This window comes from Sciurus carolinensis, chromosome 6 (assembly GCF_902686445.1).
Source record: "Sciurus carolinensis chromosome 6, mSciCar1.2, whole genome shotgun sequence".
NCBI classification, from domain to species: domain Eukaryota; kingdom Metazoa; phylum Chordata; class Mammalia; order Rodentia; family Sciuridae; genus Sciurus; species Sciurus carolinensis.
Window position 1 is genome coordinate 39,135,474 of NC_062218.1, and position 19,817 is coordinate 39,155,290.

Here is a 19,817-nt window from a genome sequence, read left to right on the forward strand (position 1 = left end):
TCACAAAATGACTCATGCATAAACCTGGAGAAGTTAAATAGAATGTAAAAACAACTACATAAAAAGTAGAATGCTCTGGCATATAGGGCGTACATCAAATACAATTACAGAGGAACACAAAGATGCCAGCTTCCTTTATGTAACACGTTAAAAAAAAATAATGAAGGCAGTCAGATCTACAATCCCATCTGCAAGAAAACTCCTTATCATTTTGAGCATTGCTTTTCTTATGCATACAAGAGCTGCTGCTTTATTAACAAAATGCTGAGTCCTCACAATCAAGTTTCTTTGGGATGCTGGGTCAAGGATGTGATCCTTATTTAATTTCCATTTATTTATTTATCCAAAAAGTAAATATTAAGTGTATACTATCTGTGGGCTCAAGTTAGGGTAGAAATCAAGAAAGAGAAAGCCCTTGTTGTTTTGAATCTTGAATGGCAGATCAGACACAACACCTAAGAGAAAAGTTAGGCAGGAGTGATAGGCAAGTACCAACAAGGCTTATGTAACAGGGACTGCAAGGGAGCATCACAGGGAAGGCCTGCTTGGGGAGGTAACATTGGTACTGAGGCTTGAACAGTAAAAACGAACCATTTGCTTTTTAAATTTGTTTCAGCAATTTGTCTATAATGTATGACAAAGATAAATCACCTAATTTCTGCCACAGAAACAAATAGAATTATTTCAATAAAGTGTTTTTGAAATATCGACAAACTGCACTAATTTTATATGAGATTTTTGAAAGAACTTTCAAAGGTCAGGCAAATGAAATCCTTATCACCATTTAATATCTTAGGGATTTAAAAAAGTATTCAAACATTTAAAACAAAGATGGGGATGTAAAATGGATAAACAATATAGACTAAATTGATTATGAATAGAGAAAATTTTTCATTTTCTTTATCACTACATTTTACTTTTTCTCTATTTTTAAGCAATAGGTTATGTGTTTGGGTTTTTGAAGATCTGAAAGTGTAATATATCCTTCATTTTTATAAGTTTCTGGGTTCCCAGACTTCTGTAAGCTGAACTCTCTGCTTATAATTATATGCTAACATCTCACATTACTTTAAATACATTCATAAAAAATGAACATTCTGAACAATTAAGCACTGATAACTTACTCTTAAGTTATAATATTTCATGCCCATTGGCTCAAAATTGAATATATGATTAGCAGTTCTCTGTGACATGTGTGTACATGTGTACAATGGACATCTTATTTTTTTTTACCTTTTATCATGAAATAACTACCAAGTAATGCTGCTTTCCCTTTCTGAGAGCTGTGGTTCACCTACTGGGCATAGGTTGTGCTGGTTGCTCAAGGTCTTCTGTGTGGCAGGAGCTTTCTAGAGTACTAGAGCACTACAGTTATAGAAACCCAGCTTGGTACAAGGTTACAGCTCATGTCCTAAATGAAGTGCAACTTAGAAAAGCCAGAATGATGTGCTTTATTATTTCTTAACTATTTCTCATGATCTAACACTATACCTTGATTGTGGTATGTTCATAGTATTCTGATTTGATAGAAGTATGTTCCACCGTTCTTATTCAACATTTGTTATAAAATCATGTTTGGAATTTTTTAGACTCAAGTTTCAATTTAGTAATGACTTTTGTTATCTCTTTACCATGGTTTGTTTTTCCTCACTTTTCTATTCTACCCATGCTTTCCCTCTTCTAATACTCAGCTCAGCACAATATTAAACATGGACTTTCCTGTGATTCTGATGCCAGACCACCAAAAGCTGAGGAGCCGAAGAGTAAGTGGTGATATATTGTTTTCCCCTTTCCAGGTGGTAAATGTCTGAGCACTGCATGCTTTCACTTCTAGGAGCATCCATTTGATTAAATAGCCATGATTCTCACCCTGGCTTCCATTCATAATTCTAATAAATACTCACTAAGTAAATATTTCATGAGTTCTTAGTACATGCTGGTCACTAAAGATACAAGTGTAATAAACACAGGTTGCATCCTCAAGAAGCTCATGGTCCTGACATAGACAACAAACTGACAAATAATAAATACTGTGATAGAGGTAGAGTTGTTAGAGAAAATTTAGGAAGAGGACAATGCCTGACAAAAGAGCCAAATGGAAAGTAGGAGGTAAGTCAGATATAAAGGATTGAAGGTTAAGGGGTAGAATGGAGAAAGACAAAGAAGAATCAGCAGGTTTTTTTTCCCCAAGGAAATTATCAACAATACTCATCAAAAATTATCAGTTTTTGGTTAATGAACCATTAATGTGAAGACATGAAGCTGAAGGCTGGCATGAAGGTTTCCTGGACATAGGAGTCTGGACATAGGGAATGAGAGGTCATGATCAGCCCCAAGAAGAGTGATATCACATTTGGGGCTTTACCAACAAATATGGTAGCCCTGTAATGGAATGCATTTTGAGCTGGTTGAGATTAAAGCGAGAGAGACAAGTCATGAGTAAACTTCAGAAGCTGAGGTTTAAGGTGCTGAGACCCTGAACTATGGTATTTGAATAAATAAGGATAAAAGGTTCATAATTTAGCAACTAAATAGTCATAGGAACTAACCAAATGGAAAGTTGTCTCTGGGTGCAGGTAAAACTGAAAAATGGATTGTTTTTCACTCAAGATCAATATAAATTATAGTGTGGTAAGACAAAGAATAAGAAATAAAACACATGGTATAGAAAAATTTCCCATTATCTTCATTTTATAGTACGTTGAGAATTTTTTTTCTTTTATCGTAGAGGTCTATTTCTCATTTAAAGGAGAAATTTCCTAGAGATCCTTTATGTACTTGCTCTGTCAGCTTTTTGTTTTTCTTCATGAGATTTGATGCTGGAATCCTAACGTTTCCTGCCTCTTGGAATAGAGCCTTGGTTTTATCACATCTTCTGTATGCTTTCACTTTGAACTTTATCTTGGATACTGTCTCTTGGATTATTTATCTCCAAGTTATGACTTGCCCTACTCGACATATGAACCCCTCTGAGCCCTGGAGAACACAACCTGGTTCCAGTGTCCCAAGCTTCTTCCTTTTAGAAAAGAAGATTTAAATTGAAAAAAATAATAATAATCTGTGTTACAAGGAAGAGATAAAGCAAAGCATATTGATAGCTTTTTAAATAAATAAAATGTTGCTTTCTACAAAAATACAGAAAAGTTTGAATTACATTATACAAAAATAAAGAAAATATTTTTGTGTTCTAATTTGACTGAGGACTGAGTGATAAATTAAAGCTACAAAAATGTCAGCAACAACTGGCACAACGGCTCAAGCCTATAATCCCAGTGACTCAGGAGACTGAGGCAGAAAGGTCCCACATTCAGACTCTGTTGAAAAACAAAATGAAAAGGGCTGTGGATGTGGCTCAATAGTAAAGTCTGCGCCCTGCAGGCATAAAGTCCTGATTTTGATCTCCAGTAAAACAAAAATAAAAATGATCATAATTTTACATTAGTATTAGTATCAGATATTTAGCTACATTTATTTCCGAAGCCCTTAAGTGATATTTTTACAGCTTTGTGTTAAAAGAATAAATAACTTTTAGTGGAAACAGAAAATTCAGAATGGTTAAAAAGCAGAAAGATATTACTTGGAATGAATATTTGAGTTATTTAACTTTTTCTAAATGTGCCAGAAATTTAAAAAAAAATAAAATTATTGACCAATAGTGCTTGTTCTTGAGAAAATTTCAAAACAAAGATGGAGAAAACAAATGTGAAACACTAATAAAAAAAAGAGAGTGGAATGGATAAGTAGTTCACAAAGGTTATGGACTAAGTGCCTGGGAATCAGAGAAAAAAAAGGGTTACATCCAGACTGAGGAAAGAAAGCAGAAAGAAGGAGGTATAATTTGAACTAGATTTTTACCAACAGATGAGAAGAATTTCTGGAAAACATTCGATTCAAAGGTGATAAATTATAATTGATTTTTGCAAAAAAGCAAATTGCTCACTTTGGTCACAGGTCACTTCATAACACTCCGGGCAACAACAGAAAGAAAAGCTGGAAATTTAGCTAGAGTCAGAGTGCAGAAGGGTGGAATATGAACCCACAGACTCTGTGTTTGATTTAATTTGTAATGCAGAATGCAAGTTTCTGAGCAGAGAAATGACCAGCCCATCTACATAAGAGATTAGTTTAACATAGTGAGAGGAATAAGTTTAGTTCGATTGCATCAGGGAAGGAAGCAAGGCACAGATGTGAGATGCATTACCACCGTGAATGGGTAACTGGATGTACAGAGCACAGAAGGAAAAGATTCAAAATAGGACTAAAGTTTTACATTCCGAATGACTTGAGAGAATGACTAAAAAAATTACGGAGATTTTAAAAGATAAATGTTTTAGTGATGGAAGATAATGACTTCATTACAGAACTTATATATGTGGTGCCAGGGGATACCATGAAGCTTTTAAGAAAATGGAGTTTATGGCAAGAACGCAGAGCTAAAATGTACAGAATTGAAGTGTGCAATGAAATAAATTAAAGTGAACAAATTCAGAGACAGAAAATGAAAGCCAACGGCTCAGTTAATGGTACAATGTAAAAATCCCAAAGGGGAGATTTAGCATGTGAACTTTATTAGCAGCATAAAATGTGCCACCAGTGACTCAAAGACAAAGCATTGATGAACAACAGGTCATGGATAACTTTCAAGGAAACATTTTGGCAAAATGTGAAGAACAAAAACAATGCAGTGATTATATGGAAATCTTATGAGAAAGTTGGTAATAAAAGAAAGTAGAGAGAAAAACAGTGCAAGAAATACAGTCTACTGCATCCTCTTTCAGTCTTGCAGTGATCTGCATGTGCTGTGGACAGAAGGAAGACTTCTAGAGAGGAATAGGAGGAAGCTGTAAGGAAAGAGGTGGCTAACGACATTGTGAAATATTTTAATGTGTTATAAGAAATCAGTCGCTTCTAGAAGGCCAGTATCTCCTGACCAGTGTCTACAAGATGATCAGAGAAAATGAAGATGGGAAGGGGAGTAGAAACCAAAACCCAAAAAATTTTAAAAACATATGAAAAGTTTGAATAAGCATGAGATTGGGAAGGGGCAGACAATTAGGCCATAAGAAAGAATTTGGGGAAGCTGGGGACAAACAAAATATTAAAATTATAAGAAAAAAATATTCTGGTATTTTTTTTTAACAGTTGAAAATTTTTTGATTTTGTTTCTGTTTTTTGAATGAGATAAAAATATATGAGAGTTAAGGCAAAAGATATATTAGCATGTACTTCTGATTTTTATTTTGAGTGGTGTCATAAACTAAACTAGAGAATTTTCCAAGAAGAAATAAACAATGATAATACATCATGAAGATTGGGAACAATAGATCTTACCTCTCTCAGAGGATCATTAAGTTCATTGAGAATATTTTCTTCATCGAAGATTTTGCCTTGGTATCTGTGTTCATAGTAATCATGTATCTTCTGACGCATATCTGCTGGTAATTTATGGAAGGACATGTATTGTTCCACTTGCTTATACTGCAAGGCAAGGAAGAAGAAAATCAGAACACATTGCTAGGCTGTGAGTGAAATCATCACATTTCTTTCTTGTGCTATGTTGAATAATTGATGTCAAAAGGAAGAACTCCTTCAAGAGCAGGGAACTCATGTACTAGGTTCCTATGTACCTACTTGGGGTCACATAGTGTCCGGCATTTTATTTAGGTAGCAATATCCTGTAAAGTGCCCAGATGTGGGCAGGAGGCATGAAAGGAATTCAGAGTGAATTTGTGAGTGAGTCCAAAAAGACCAGTGATGGGACAAGAAGAAAACAATTAATTAAATAGGATGCTATTTTTTTCTAGTTGAGTACTAAAAGAAATACAAAAACTGCTGCTTGGTTTTTCATTTGAAGGAAAAAGAATCTTGTAATGTTGAAAAGTACAAAAGGTTTTATCTTAAACCTTCCAACATAATATATGAACCTAATTAAATTTTGAATCTAAAGGCAGAAAGCCTGGCAGTTGTTTGAAAATCATAGATGCTTAAGCAACAGAGATGTGCAATAAAGTACTGAAAGCTAAAATACGTCGGGCTTCCAATTTAGAGTTTAAGGGAGTATCAGGATGAGATTAACTCTGCATCATTTTTAATTGAATGTGAATTTAGACATTGAAGTTTATTTAAGCAATTAGTTCTTAAACTTGTTTGTTTATATGACCTGGAGAAGGAGGAGAGGAAGGCAAATCTTCAGGCTTAATCTCAGAGATTGAGTCCATTCATGTATCGACCTATTCTATTTACACAGAAAGGCACATACATAATTTTTAAAAAGTGGCATCTTTGCTAAACACACAAGATCACAGATGAATGGATATTACCAGGGAGTTTAATTGAAGAGAAGAATTTCAGACCTTACCCCAGACATATATAATCAGAATCTAAATCTTTTATTTTTTTAAATCCCCAGTAGATCATATAAACATTAAAGTCTGGGAAGCAGTCCCCAGGTGTTTCTGATGCAGATGATCATAAGATCACACTTAAAAAACAAGAAAAGTAAACCTAAACATTATTTTCATTTTACTAATGATAGAATGGAAGACAAATTAAAAAGCCTGTAATAAAAATAAAAATGGATAAAGATACTATAAAGAGTATTCCCTTAAATAAAACACAATTAATACATGGAAAATATCTCAGATCTTTTCCTGGTAACAGAGCTTTAGCTCAAAGACATAGTTCTCTTGATTCCTTGTCCATAATTATAATTGGTAATTGATAACTGACATCAGTAACTGGGAAGTGATAAGCATCAACATACTTTATCGTATTTCTTCATCTTTTTCCTATAAATTTTTCTTTCACATAAATTACATATCATTTGGATTATCATTTGGATAATCATTTGGAAATTCCTTTTTAGAGACTGGTATTCTCAAAGAAAATACTACTTCATCCCAAAACTTGTTTTAGCAACTGCACTGTTGCCCTAGTATTTAAAGTTGGAAATCCTATGTTTCTCTTGGAAGCAACTTGATTATAATATAGCAATTTGAATTTAGGCACCAGAGCATCACTGCCATTGTGTATAAGTGGTTTCTAGTAAATACTGAAGAAGAATTGTGTTCATTTTCCCTGGAAGCTCAGAATATATACATCTACCCAACCACAGTAGGCTTTGGTGGTCTACTTTAAGAACCTGGAATGTAGTCTGCCTGGCCTCTCATGCAGGTGGTCCATAGAAAAGTAGTTTCAGTGGCTTTATCTACAAGACTGCAATACAGGATAAAGTTGATATGTAACTGTACTAGAAAAGCTCTGTCTTTATTTCTGGAAATATCTTTTTATTTGGTTTTTACTCTTGGTCAAAAATATGACAGTGGGAGACCCCTAAGGTTTGCTTCTGCATTAATGATTTGCAACTGGCCCAACCTGCTTGCTTAGACTGGCTTAACTGAAGATGTACAGTGAGCTTCATTTGGGAGCTCTCCAGAAGCCAGGATTCTTTGCTGGGAACTTAGCTGGTCATGCCAGAGACTCAGACAGCATGTTCCTATTGCCCAAAGATTGGTCCCATAGGGAACTGAAGACTCTTGGACCTGGGTACTTAACTGTATTCTCTTTCTCTTGCTCTATTTTGTTTTTTGACTTTAAATAAAAATCTCTTGTGAGTTTACTCTGTGGAGTCTGGTGAGTTCTGCAAATATCCAGTTTTGGGAAAGCAAGAAAACATCTTAAGATTCCAGTACTGAAAAAATTTTGATATTCACTTGTATGTCTCCTTGTATATGTTTCAGTTCTGCCTAACAAAGAATTCACTTTTCTTTGGGATCAAAGAAAACTGTCTCTTTCCACCACAAACTGCTTGCCCAACAGCTTGGAATAGTCAAATCTATAACTTTAACTGATATATTATATTTTTCATTTCTCCTTCCTTTGCCAAGCATCTTAGGGATGTGGAGAGTAGGATTAAAACTTAGTAGTCTTTTAATTCATTTGAAGGAAATTGTGTACAAGGCCCACTCATATAGGGAAAATATAATCTATTCAACCTCTGTCTCTGGAATTGGAAAAGTAATCCTTGATTAGCTAAATAAAAAATGCTACACATAAAACATTCATTTTTATAGAAAAAACAGGTTAATTAGATCTAGTTATTTTTCCTCACATAAGTCATTTCACCTCTATACCTAGTTTGCTAACCTACAGTTGAGAAGGTGTTAGATCAGATGATCTTCCTTGTTCTTCCAGATCATGGTTGCAAAGTTCTGTGAAATTTTCTTGTCTTTTACTTATGCTAAGTTTGACTTCTGAGTGTCTATTACTTATTTTAACCATTGTTATTGCATAGTAATTATTGATCTAACAAATATAGAATGATTTTTGTGTAATGATGGTTTTTAAACCATTACCCAATCACCAGTTTCCCCTGGGAACTTGTTAGAAATGCATATTCCTTCATAATCTCCACCCCAGACCCACTGAATCTGAACTCTACATTTGGGACACAGCAGTCTGTGTCCTAACAGGCCCTCCATACACTAAAATTTCAAATCACTGCTACATGCCAAGTATAGCGTTATCTTAGGACATCAGGAAGCATGTTGTAGTCAGAGTAGGAAAAAGATAAATTCAGTTTTTGGCAAGTTAAGTATAAAATGCTCATGGCACATCCTCATGCTTATATGTAGGTCAGGTACTCAGAGGAGGAAATACGCACGTCATCAATGACTAAGGGAGCACTAAGGGACACTGTGTCAAATGAGGAGAAAAGAGTTGGAAACTGGAACTGGCCTTGTAAAGTTTTTGGACCACAGAGGCAGATCAAGTTAAGGGTACTGATGATAATCATGAGGACCAGATAGCAGAACCAGCAAAGCATAATGAACAGAACTTAAAGTGTCAAGGGTGGATGACCAAAGGTACATATTCTAAGAAAAGAGGCACTGGACGGTGACCACTAATTTGGAAATTACACAGAAATCTTTGTTAGAATACAACACATATAAAAACAAGGCACTATTTCTTCCTGTTTTCCTCAAATCTCACAGGCCATGGAAAAATAAATGGAAGTCTCCGTTACCTGTGATATGAAAAACTAACAATACAAACTACTTTTTGAAGATGACACCTAGTGGTAGCTGGAAAATGAAATTAACCAGATGCTTTAAGTTATACATAAACTAGAAAAGTTAAAAAATGAAAACAAATAACAATATTTCTATTGCTTGTAGTAATAAAGCATATGCAAAAGATTACTTGACACATTTAATAGTCACTGTTAAAAAGATTTTTGAAAAGCAAAGATGCAAATACATTTCTTTCTTAAACAAATGATCAAAAGTTCATCCCATCAGAGCCAAAGAGACCATAAAAGTTACCTTCTAAAATTCTGTTATATTTTTATTTTTTAATTTTCTGCATAATTGACTATATGAAAGTAATGCGTCACATGATATTAAAAATGATCTAACAAGACTGTGTATAGCTATCATCCCTTCTCTTAATTGACCAGTCTAACCTCTTCCATGTTAAAAGTTGTTTTGTCCATTTAATTAAGCAATGTGTTTCTGTGTCTGTTTCTAATACAGATTTATAACAGGCATCATTTATTGACTTTTTACCAAAAATTGGGGTTTGGTCACCAATAGTCTCTCAGATCTCCCTTTTTCATGCTATAATTGTGTCTCTGTCATTAATTCTTCCTTAGTCTCCTTTGTAATGTTTTTGGTATTTTGGCATTTTTTCAGGTTTTTTTTTTTAATGGTACTGAGGAATGAACCCATGGGCACTTAACCACTGAACCACATTCCCAACCCTTTTTATTTATTTATTTATTATTTATTGGTTTTTTTTTTTTTTTTTTTTTTTTTTTTTTTGAGACAGGGTCTGTCTAAATTACCCAGGGCCTCACTCATTTGCTGAGGCTAGCTTTGAACTTGCTATCTTCCTGCCTCAGATCCCTGAGTTGCTGGGATTACAGGCATATGCTACCAAGCCCAACCTGTTTTGTAATTTTATGTAGCATATTTATCTCCATTGATGGGTCAGAGAATTTTAAACAGTTTGTAGAACGAAAACAACAAATCCCCTCCTTCCCTTCCACTCTCTAACTTGTCGTTTCTACCTTCATGCTGTACAAGTTGATTATAGCTCTCCACTTCTCACTGAAATTTCCAAACCCATAAAGTGCTTATATTTTCTGACCATCTAAATATTAACCATAATGCCAAATGGAGCATTTGATGGCATTTCCTTTTGTTTGGGGCTTTTATATGCCTCTTATTTCTTGTACAATTAATTTTTATTTTAGTATCACATTTTTCAGCCTCCATATCCCAGTCAATAGACACTGAGTTTTCTTTAGATATTTTCCTGCAGGAATTTGTGAAAATGAAAAAGAGTATGTTATTCGTAGTTACTCTTCAAACATATAGTATTCCGAGATTCTCATTTAAGACCTCAAATCTATAAAACATGGCACAAAACAAATTAACTTTTACTCTCAGGAAGCATGGAGCTATGGGACAGTAACCTGCTTTATGAATTCTCAAGACAGTTTTCTCAAGACATGTCCACAGTTTACTCCACCTGTGAGGAGTACTTGGGTAAACTGGGACTATCACAGTCTCATCTCTTGTGACCCAGACTGTGCTGATAACTCATTTCAGCACGCTTCTAGATTTTATGGAGTGAGAGAAACAAGAATCAGCCGTGAGATAACTGCCCATAAGACTCAGCCTTCTTCCTAGAGTGTGTTGCAGTCTTCAGAGGACACAGTAAATACACCAATAGGTAAATATAATTCCTAGTTTTTATTTCAAAAGTCAATTCATTATCTGTGCATTAGTTTTAAAAATAATACATCATAATTCCCTGTTTAGCTAAAACTTTACCAGTTTTACAATTGAGGTTTAAGAATATACTTTTGAAAATTGACATTATCATATGTAGACACTAAATTCCTAAAGGTATTTAAAACAGAAAATCTCATTGAACATAAATTAGTTTTACTCTAATAAAATGTTGGGCAAATAGCCATACTTCAAATAATGAATCCATTAACAACTTGTAAATTATTATTACATAAAAGCTTTCTTTAAAATAGAGTTTATGAGTTAATTCATAATGTATTTATACATATACTGTGAGATTATGATTAAAAATAAATTTCATAATGCTTTAATAGCATGACTAAATTATGTTTTAATACTGGTAAATGATGAATTCATTAGTGTTACCAAATAGATATCATATTTATCTGATATGTGTATATTAAAATATACAAATAGACACTTCACAGAAGAAGATATACAATCAATTAACAAATATATGAAAAAAGTTCAACATCTCTACCAATTAGAGAAATGCAAATCAAAACTACTCTAAGATTTCATCTCAGTTCAATCAGAATGACAATTATCAAGACTACAAGCAACAATAAATGATGAGGATGTGGTCCTCATACATTACTGGTGGTACTGCAAATTGGTGCAACCACAATAGAAAGCAGTATGGAGATTCCTCAGAAAACTTGGAATGGAACCACCATTTGAACCAGCTATCCCATTCCTCCGTTTAAACCCAAAGAACTTATAATGAGCATACTACAGTGAGGCACCCACATCAATGTTTACAGCAACTCAATTCACAATAGCTAAACTATGGAACCAACCTAGGTGTCCTTGAACAGATGAATGGATAAAGAAAATGTGATATATATATTCTATACAATGTGTATATATATATTCTATGTGATATATATATTCTATACAAGATAGAATATTACTCAGCTTTACAGATGAATGAAATAATTGTGGCATTCACTGGTAAATGGATGGAATTGGAGAATATTATGCTAAGCAAAATAAGCCAAACTCCAAAAAACCAAAGGCTGAATGTTTTCTCTGTTATGCAGATGCTAATTCACATTAAGTGGGAGGGGCAGTAGGGAAGACTAGAGTTACTTTAGATTAGGTAAATGGGAGTGAAAGGAGGGGAAGAGGTATGGGGGGTAGGAATGATAGTAGAGTGAAACAGACATTATTACCTCATGTCTACATGATCCTACAATATGTACAATCAGAAAAATGAGAAATTACACTCCATTTATGTATGATATATCAAAATTTATAAATGCATTCTGCTGTCATGTGCAACTAATTAGAAAAAATTTTAAAAATTAATTAAAAATATACATATATATGTGTAATAAGTTTCAAAAACCTATAACATCTTATCCAAAAATCAGTTACTCTATTTTTTCTTAATATTTGGTAACAACTATTTTTCTAAAGCTTGTCTGAATATTCTATTTATTCATATAATGTATAATGGTCATATATGTATTATGTAATTTAACTAATATTTATGTATTCTATTACATACCATTTAAAGTAATAATATATGCAATATTTTATTTTATTAAATATAGTATTACACTCAATCTAGGCCATATTAGACAGATGTAAAAGCTTTCTACTGAATACTACAAAGGCTATGTATTATGCATTTTGGGCATGCATCTAAAAATTGTTTTAAATTGAAAAGCAGACAAAAAGAGAAAAAGAAACATATACTATATAACCTTTGTGTTGTCACCTGGAGGTTGTTAGTACACAAGCACCTTTTGGTGTCCTCACAACTTGACATTAGTATAAGTTTTCTACCAAGGTAAATATTATTCTCATGAAATGTTTTTAAAAATCGTATATTTATTGTGATTTTTAAACACTTTTTTGGTTAATAATGGGATCAATTTTCATTTTCAAATCATACATAAATACTTCATTAATTTGCTATTTTTAAGTAGGCTATACTTAGCTAAAACAGAATTCAAACTTGTTTTGGATCATGCAAAATTTACAGAGGTAGATAAAAGGGCATCTGCCAAAAGTGAATGCAAAATGAAAATACTTTTGTGGTTTTAAGACTGTCTATAGTTCTCTGCATATCAATTGATAGGAGACATTCCTTGCTATTGTAAAACACCCATGAAAGTTGGAATAAGTTGTGCTTTGACTTATTTTCTATTATATTCATTGGGTTTTTAATTTTTAATTTATATATATTATTTTTTAATGTTTTCATGTCTGTTTTCTTATATGTCTGCATGAAATGATATCTAATATACTCCATGTTTTGCAAGACAGTGATAATACTTGGCATGTATCTGTATATACTTAGTGGAGATAATTACTGAAAATTTTTAAATAGCAAAGAGTTTTAAAACCTAGTTGAATTAAAACACATGCCTCATGTTCAATATAAATACAGGCATCAAAATGATGATTAAAATGACATTTTTCTAACAGCATAGAAATTGTAGTCATTTTACATTTAAATAATTATATTTAATAGGTTTAAATGTAATTTTTTAGATTTTTAAAAATTTATTCTAAGTAGTTATACATGACAGTAGAATGCATTTTGACACATTGTACACAAATGGAGTGAGTATAGCTTCTCATCCCTCCCGTTGTACGTGGTGCTAATTCATACCAGTATTGTAAAAATACATGTATATAGGGTAGTAATATCTGTCTCATTCTACCATCCTTGCCATTCTCACCGCCCCACCCCTCAGCTCACTCCCCTCTGCACATCCAAAGTCCCTTCATTCCCTCTCCCCACTATGGATCAGCATCTGCTTATCAGAGAAAATATTAGGCCATTGTTTTTTTAGGTTTGGTTTTTTTCACTTAGAATTATATTCTCCATCTCTATACATTTACCTGCAAATGCCATAATTTCATTCTTCTTTAAAGTTGAGTAATATTCCATTGTGTATATGTACCATATTTTCTTTATCCATTCATTTGTTGAAGGACACCTAAGTTGGTTCCATAGTTTAGTTATTATGAGTTGAGCTGCTATAAACATTGATGTGGCTGTGTCACTGTAGTATGCTGATTTTAATTCATTTGGGTATAAACCAAGGAGTGAGATATGTAGCCAAATGAAATTAAACCTCTGTCTCTCACCCTGCACAAAAATCAACTCAAAATGAATCAAAGACTTAGACACTAGAACAGAGACTCTGCACTTAATAGAAGAAAAAGTAGGCCTCATTCTTCATCATGTTGGCATAGGATCTAACTTCCTTAACAAGTCTCCTAAAGTACAAGAAGTAAAATTAAGGATCACTAAAGGGGATGTATTCAAACTAAAAAGCTTCTGCTCAGCAAAGGAAGCAATCAATAACATAAAAGAGAGCCTACAGAATGGGAGAAAATCTTTACCACATGCACATCAGATAGAGCACTAATTTCCAGGATACATAAAGTACTAAAATAAATTAACAACAAAAAACAAATAACCCAATTAACAAATGGACTAAGGAACTGAACAGACACTTCACAGAAGAAGAAATACAATAGATGAACAAACATAAGAAAAAAATATTCAGCATCTCTAGCAATTAGTGAAATGCAAATCAAAACTACTCTAAGATTTCATCTCACTCCAGTCAGAATGGCAATTATGAAGAATACAAGCAATAATAAGTGTTATCCAGGATGTGGGGTAAAAGGTACACTCATATATTGCTGGTGGGACTACAAATTGGTGCAACCACTATGGGAAGCAGTATGGAGATTTCTAAGAAAACTTGGAAGGGAACCACCATTTGACCCAGCTATCACACTCCTAGGTTTATACCCAAAGGATTTAAATGTAATTTTAATAGTCAAAAAAGGAAATATTCAACTTTTTCTCAAGGAACAATCAATCATGAATTACATTACTATATTTAAGTGGACCGTCACTGGATTTATGGCTGATTTATCTTATTTTTTACCAAAGATATTTTTAGTAGTGGTATATACATGTTGATTAAATTATTATCTATTATGCTCTTATAATTAAAAATAAAGACTTTTATGTATAAAAACTAGATTATATGTAACTCAGTTTATCAAATATTATCTCCAAAATTTTTGCAGCAGGATGGAATCATTTGTAAGAATAATGTTATAAACACAACAACATTGTGAATTTACTGTCAGTTCCTACTTAGGAAATTTTTCTTTTATTAACAATGAATATGTGGCTACTTTGTGAACAATTTTTAAGCTCTATAGTTATTTCAGAGTGAATCTTACTGTAATAAAGATATGGTATTTGAATCTGACTTCAGATAAATTAAATGGAAAAAATAAAAGAAAATCACAGAAGAATAAAAGCAGGTGATTGCAATTGTATTTTTTAGCCGATGTTTAAGTTAAATATTTCCAATTTACTATCCTTTTTCTTTCCCTTTTTTGGATGGCTTGGTAATAAAGCATACATTTCTCTATAGGGGAGTGCATACTTTGCTCTCAAGAGAGGGATTTTTTTTTTTTTTTTTTTTTTTGGTTTGTGGTAAGTAAATATTTTGCCTTGAAAAATGATCAGAATTACAACTTAATGTGATGATAAACTCCTCACAGAAATTATAAGGTTAAATTTGTTCTTCCATCCAGAATTATCCCTTCCAATGTAAATAGCTACTTGCTCTCTTGATATGGAACTTGAGTGTTATTCAGATATTTGCAATGAGTTATACTTTCATCTATTTAAAAATATTAAACTTGGAAACTGTTTACACTATCTATAGTAGTTCTTAGTTAATTAACAATCTTTAATATTATATCTGTGTTTTAAAATGGCAAAGTTAAGCATTGTTTTCAAAATGTCAGTTTAACACTCTCTAACTTAACAAGTACTTGAAAAAATAGTAATAATGAGAGGTTAGTGGATTTAGCAATTAGAAGAAAATACTTAATTACTGAGCAAGTAAATTGTCCATATAAAACATCCTTAGATAATTAACTTATTGTAATTATAGAATAAAAGTAAGGGGATAGATGATTCTTAGAAATAAAAACAGTCCTTATATAACAATTATGATAAAGTTAAAATGTGCTCAAATATTTTAACAGTCCTTCAGAGTGTTTCTCTACTCTAAACAACTTTGATCTATATTACTGTAGTTTATCTTCGTGTGTGTGTGTAGAAAAATATTTTGTTGTTTAATTGAGCAAGAGCAAAAATTGATATAACATGTCCACAACTGTAACCTAATCACAACTTGGTTTTTTTTTTAAAAGGGTCATTTAAAACATGCTATGCCATTTTAATACTCTTATTTCCTTTCTGCTACAATTTCTTTCACTCACAGATAATGACTTTATTTAACATTTCAAAAAAATAACTTTTTTTTAAAGATTAATAAGATTATTTACATTAAAAACACATGATCATGCCAGACATGGTGGTATATCCCTGTAATTCCAGGTATTTGGGAGACTGAGGCAGGAGTGTTCCAAGTTCAAGGACAAATGATACCCTGTCTCAAAATAAAAAATAAAAAGGACTGAGGATGTGGCTCAGTGGTAAAGTACCCCTGGGTTCAATCCCTGGTGCCAAACACACACACACACACACACACACACACACACACACACACAATGATAAACAAATGTGAAATGACAAGCCTGCAAAAAATATTTGATAGATAAAAGATTAATCTCCCTAATCTTTTAAGAGATCTTAAGAAGTAAAAAAAAGACTGGCTGGGCACAATGGCACACACCTGTAATCCCAATGGCTGGGGAGGCTGAGGCAGGAGGATTACAATTTTAAGTCAGCCTCAGCAAGTTAGCAAGCCCTTATGAAACTTAGTGAGAATCCATCTCAAAATAAAAATAGATAAAGCCTGGGATTGGCTGGCAAATGGATGGAACTCGAGACTATCATGCTAAGTGAAATAAGCCAATCCCAAAAAACCAAAGACTAAATTTTCTTTCTGATATGCAGATGCTAACATACAGTAAGGTGGGAGGGAAGAATAGAAGTACTTTGGATTAGACAGAGGGGAATGAAGTGAAGGGAAGAAGGATGGAATAGGAAAGACAGTAGAATGAATCAGACATAACTTTCCTATGTTCATATGTGAATACACAATCAGTGTATCTCCACATTGTGCACAACCACAAGAATGTGAAGTTATACTCCTTGTATGTATAATATGTCAAAATACACTGTACTGTCATATGTATCTAAAATGAACAAATAAAAAATTAAAAGAAGGGCTGGGGGTATAGCTTAGTGGTAGAGTGCCCCTGAGTTTGATTCCCACTGACTTGGGGGCAGGAAAGAAACGGACCAAGGCCTCCATAGGAAAAATGGACCCAAAGAACAGAGACATGCAAATGAACATTTGAAAGATTCTTAAATAATATAAATGCCAATTAAAACTGCATTGTATCATCATCCACTTATCAGGGAAAACATTTGATCTTTGGATTTGGGGGATTGAGTTATTTCATTTAGCATGATATTCTCCATTTCCATCCATTTTTCTGCAAAGGCCATAATATTATTCTTCTTTATGGCTGAATAATTTTCCATTGTGCATATATACCACACTTTCTTTATCCATTCATCTGTTGAAAGGCATCTAGGTTGGTTCCACAATCTAGCTATTGTGAATTGAGCTGCTATAAACATTGATGTGGCTGCGTTACTGTAGTATGTGAATTTTAAGTCCTTTGAGTATAATATATTATGGGGGGGTTGAGGGTGAGAGAAGAATTGAGGAACTTTAGAGGGAAATGGAGCTATGAAGAATGGTGGAATGAGACAGACTTCATTACCCTATGTACATGTGTGATTACACGAACTGTATGAATCTACATGGGGTACAATCACAGAAATGAAAAGGTGTATCCCATTTGTGTGCAATGAATCAAAATGCAGTCTGTAAAAATAAAAAAAATTGAAAAAAGAAAAAAAAACCTTGCAATGTAACCATTTTACACAAATTAGATTGGCCAAAACCCTAAAATTTGCAAATGACTATATTGACTGTTCTGTGGAGAAATAAGCCCTTTCATATATTGCTGGTGGGAGGGTAAAACGGTACAATTCTCAAAGAGAGGAATATCTAACAAAATTATATTTACCCCGTGATCCAACAATCTTATACCTAGGAATTAACTCCAAAACTATGCTTTCATAATTATGAAATAATGAATGCATGAGATTATTTATTGTGACATTCTTGAAATAATGAAGATTGAAAGCATCCAAAATGTCCACTTGTAAGTGACTTATTGAATAACCTAAGTTATGGCCTAATTATGTTATTCAGGTATATAACAAAAATGAGAAGATGTCTGTGTACTGACATAGAGGCAATTTTGCTTTTTTTAAAAGAAGATACAGAGCACGTATATAGTGTTTTATATTTTGCATATGAAAGGAGGGAAATAATATATATGTGTTGACTGGGCATGGTGGCACATGCATGTAATCCCAGTGACTTGGGACACTGAGGCAGGAGAATCACAAATTCAAGGTCAGCCTCAGAGTAAGGCCCTAAGCAACTTAGTGACACCCTTGTCAAAATAAAAGAAAAAGGGCTAGGGATAGTTTGAACTCGTTCTATGAAGCCAATATCACCCTGATACCTAAACCAGACAGAGACACATCGAGGAAGGAAAATTTCAGACCAATATCCTTAATGAACATCGATGCAAAAATTCTCAACAAAATTTTAGCAAATCGCATACAAATATATATTAAAAAGATAGTGCACCACGATCAAGTGGGTTTTATCCCAGGGATGCAAGGTTGGTTCAACATTCGGAAATCAATAAATGTCATTCACCATATCAACAGACTTAAAGTTAAGAATCACATGATTATTTCAATAGATGCAGAAAAAGCATTCGATAAAATACAGCATCCCTTCATGCTCAAAACACTAGAAAAAATTGGGGTAGTGGGAACATTCCTAAACATTATAAAGGCAATCTACGCTAAGCCCATGGCTAATATCATTCTAAATGGTGAAAAACTGAAAGCGTTCCCCCTAAAAACTGGAACAAGGCAGGGATGCCCTCTTTCACCACTTCTATTCAACATCGTCCTTGAGACTCTAGCCAGAGCAATCAGACAAACCAAAGAAATTAAAGGGATACAAATTGGAAAAGAAGAACTCAAACTATCCCTGTTCGCTGATGACATGATTATATATTTAGAGGAACCTGGAAATTCCACCAGAAAACTTTTAGAACTCATAAGTGAATTCAGTAAAGTAGCAGGTTACAAGATCAATGCTCATAAATCCAATGCATTTTTATACATAAGTGATGAATCTTCAGAAAGAGAAATTAGGAAAACTACCCCATTCACAATAGCATCGAAAAAAATAAAATACTTGGGAATCAATCTCACAAAAGAGGTGAAAGACCTCTACAATGAGAACTACAGAACACTGAAGAAAGAAATTCAAGAAAACCTTAGAAGATGGAAAGATCTCCCATGTTCCTGGATAGGCAGAATTAATATCGTCAAAATGGCTATACTACCTAAAGTGCTATACAGATTCAATGCAATTCCCATTAAAATCCCAATGATGTACCTTGCAGAAATAGAGCAAGCAATTATGAAATTCATCTGGAAGAATAAAAAACCTAGAATAGCTAAAGCAATCCTCAGTAGCAAGAGCGAAGCAGGGGGTATTGCAATACCAGATCTTCAACTCTACTACAAAGCAATAGTAACAAAAACGGCATGGTATTGGTACCAAAATAGACAGGTAGATCAATGGTACAGAATAGAGGACATGGACACAAACCCAAATAAATACAATTTTCTCATACTAGACAAAGGTTCCAACAATATGCAATGGAGAAAAGACAGCCTCTTCAACAAATGGTGCTGGGAAAACTGGAAAACCATATGCAATAGAATGAAATTAAACCCCTATCTCTCACCCTACACAAAACTCAACTCAAAATGGATCAAGGACCTTGGAATCAGACCAGAGACCCTGCATCTTATAGAAGAAAAAGTAGGTACAAATCTTCAACTTGTTGGCTTAGGAT

At 33.5% G+C, this 19,817-nt stretch overlaps 1 protein-coding gene across 1 annotated transcript in view; it reads right to left on the reverse strand.

The window, feature by feature from the left end:
• Hcn1 (hyperpolarization activated cyclic nucleotide gated potassium channel 1) overlaps nucleotides 1-19,817 on the reverse strand; it is a 377,033-nt gene that overhangs the window by 80,362 nt on the left and 276,854 nt on the right. The window contains exon 5 of the mRNA XM_047554838.1: nucleotides 5,332-5,478. Coding sequence (XP_047410794.1) covers nucleotides 5,332-5,478 — 147 coding nt within the window. The remainder of the gene's footprint in view (nucleotides 1-5,331; nucleotides 5,479-19,817) is intronic.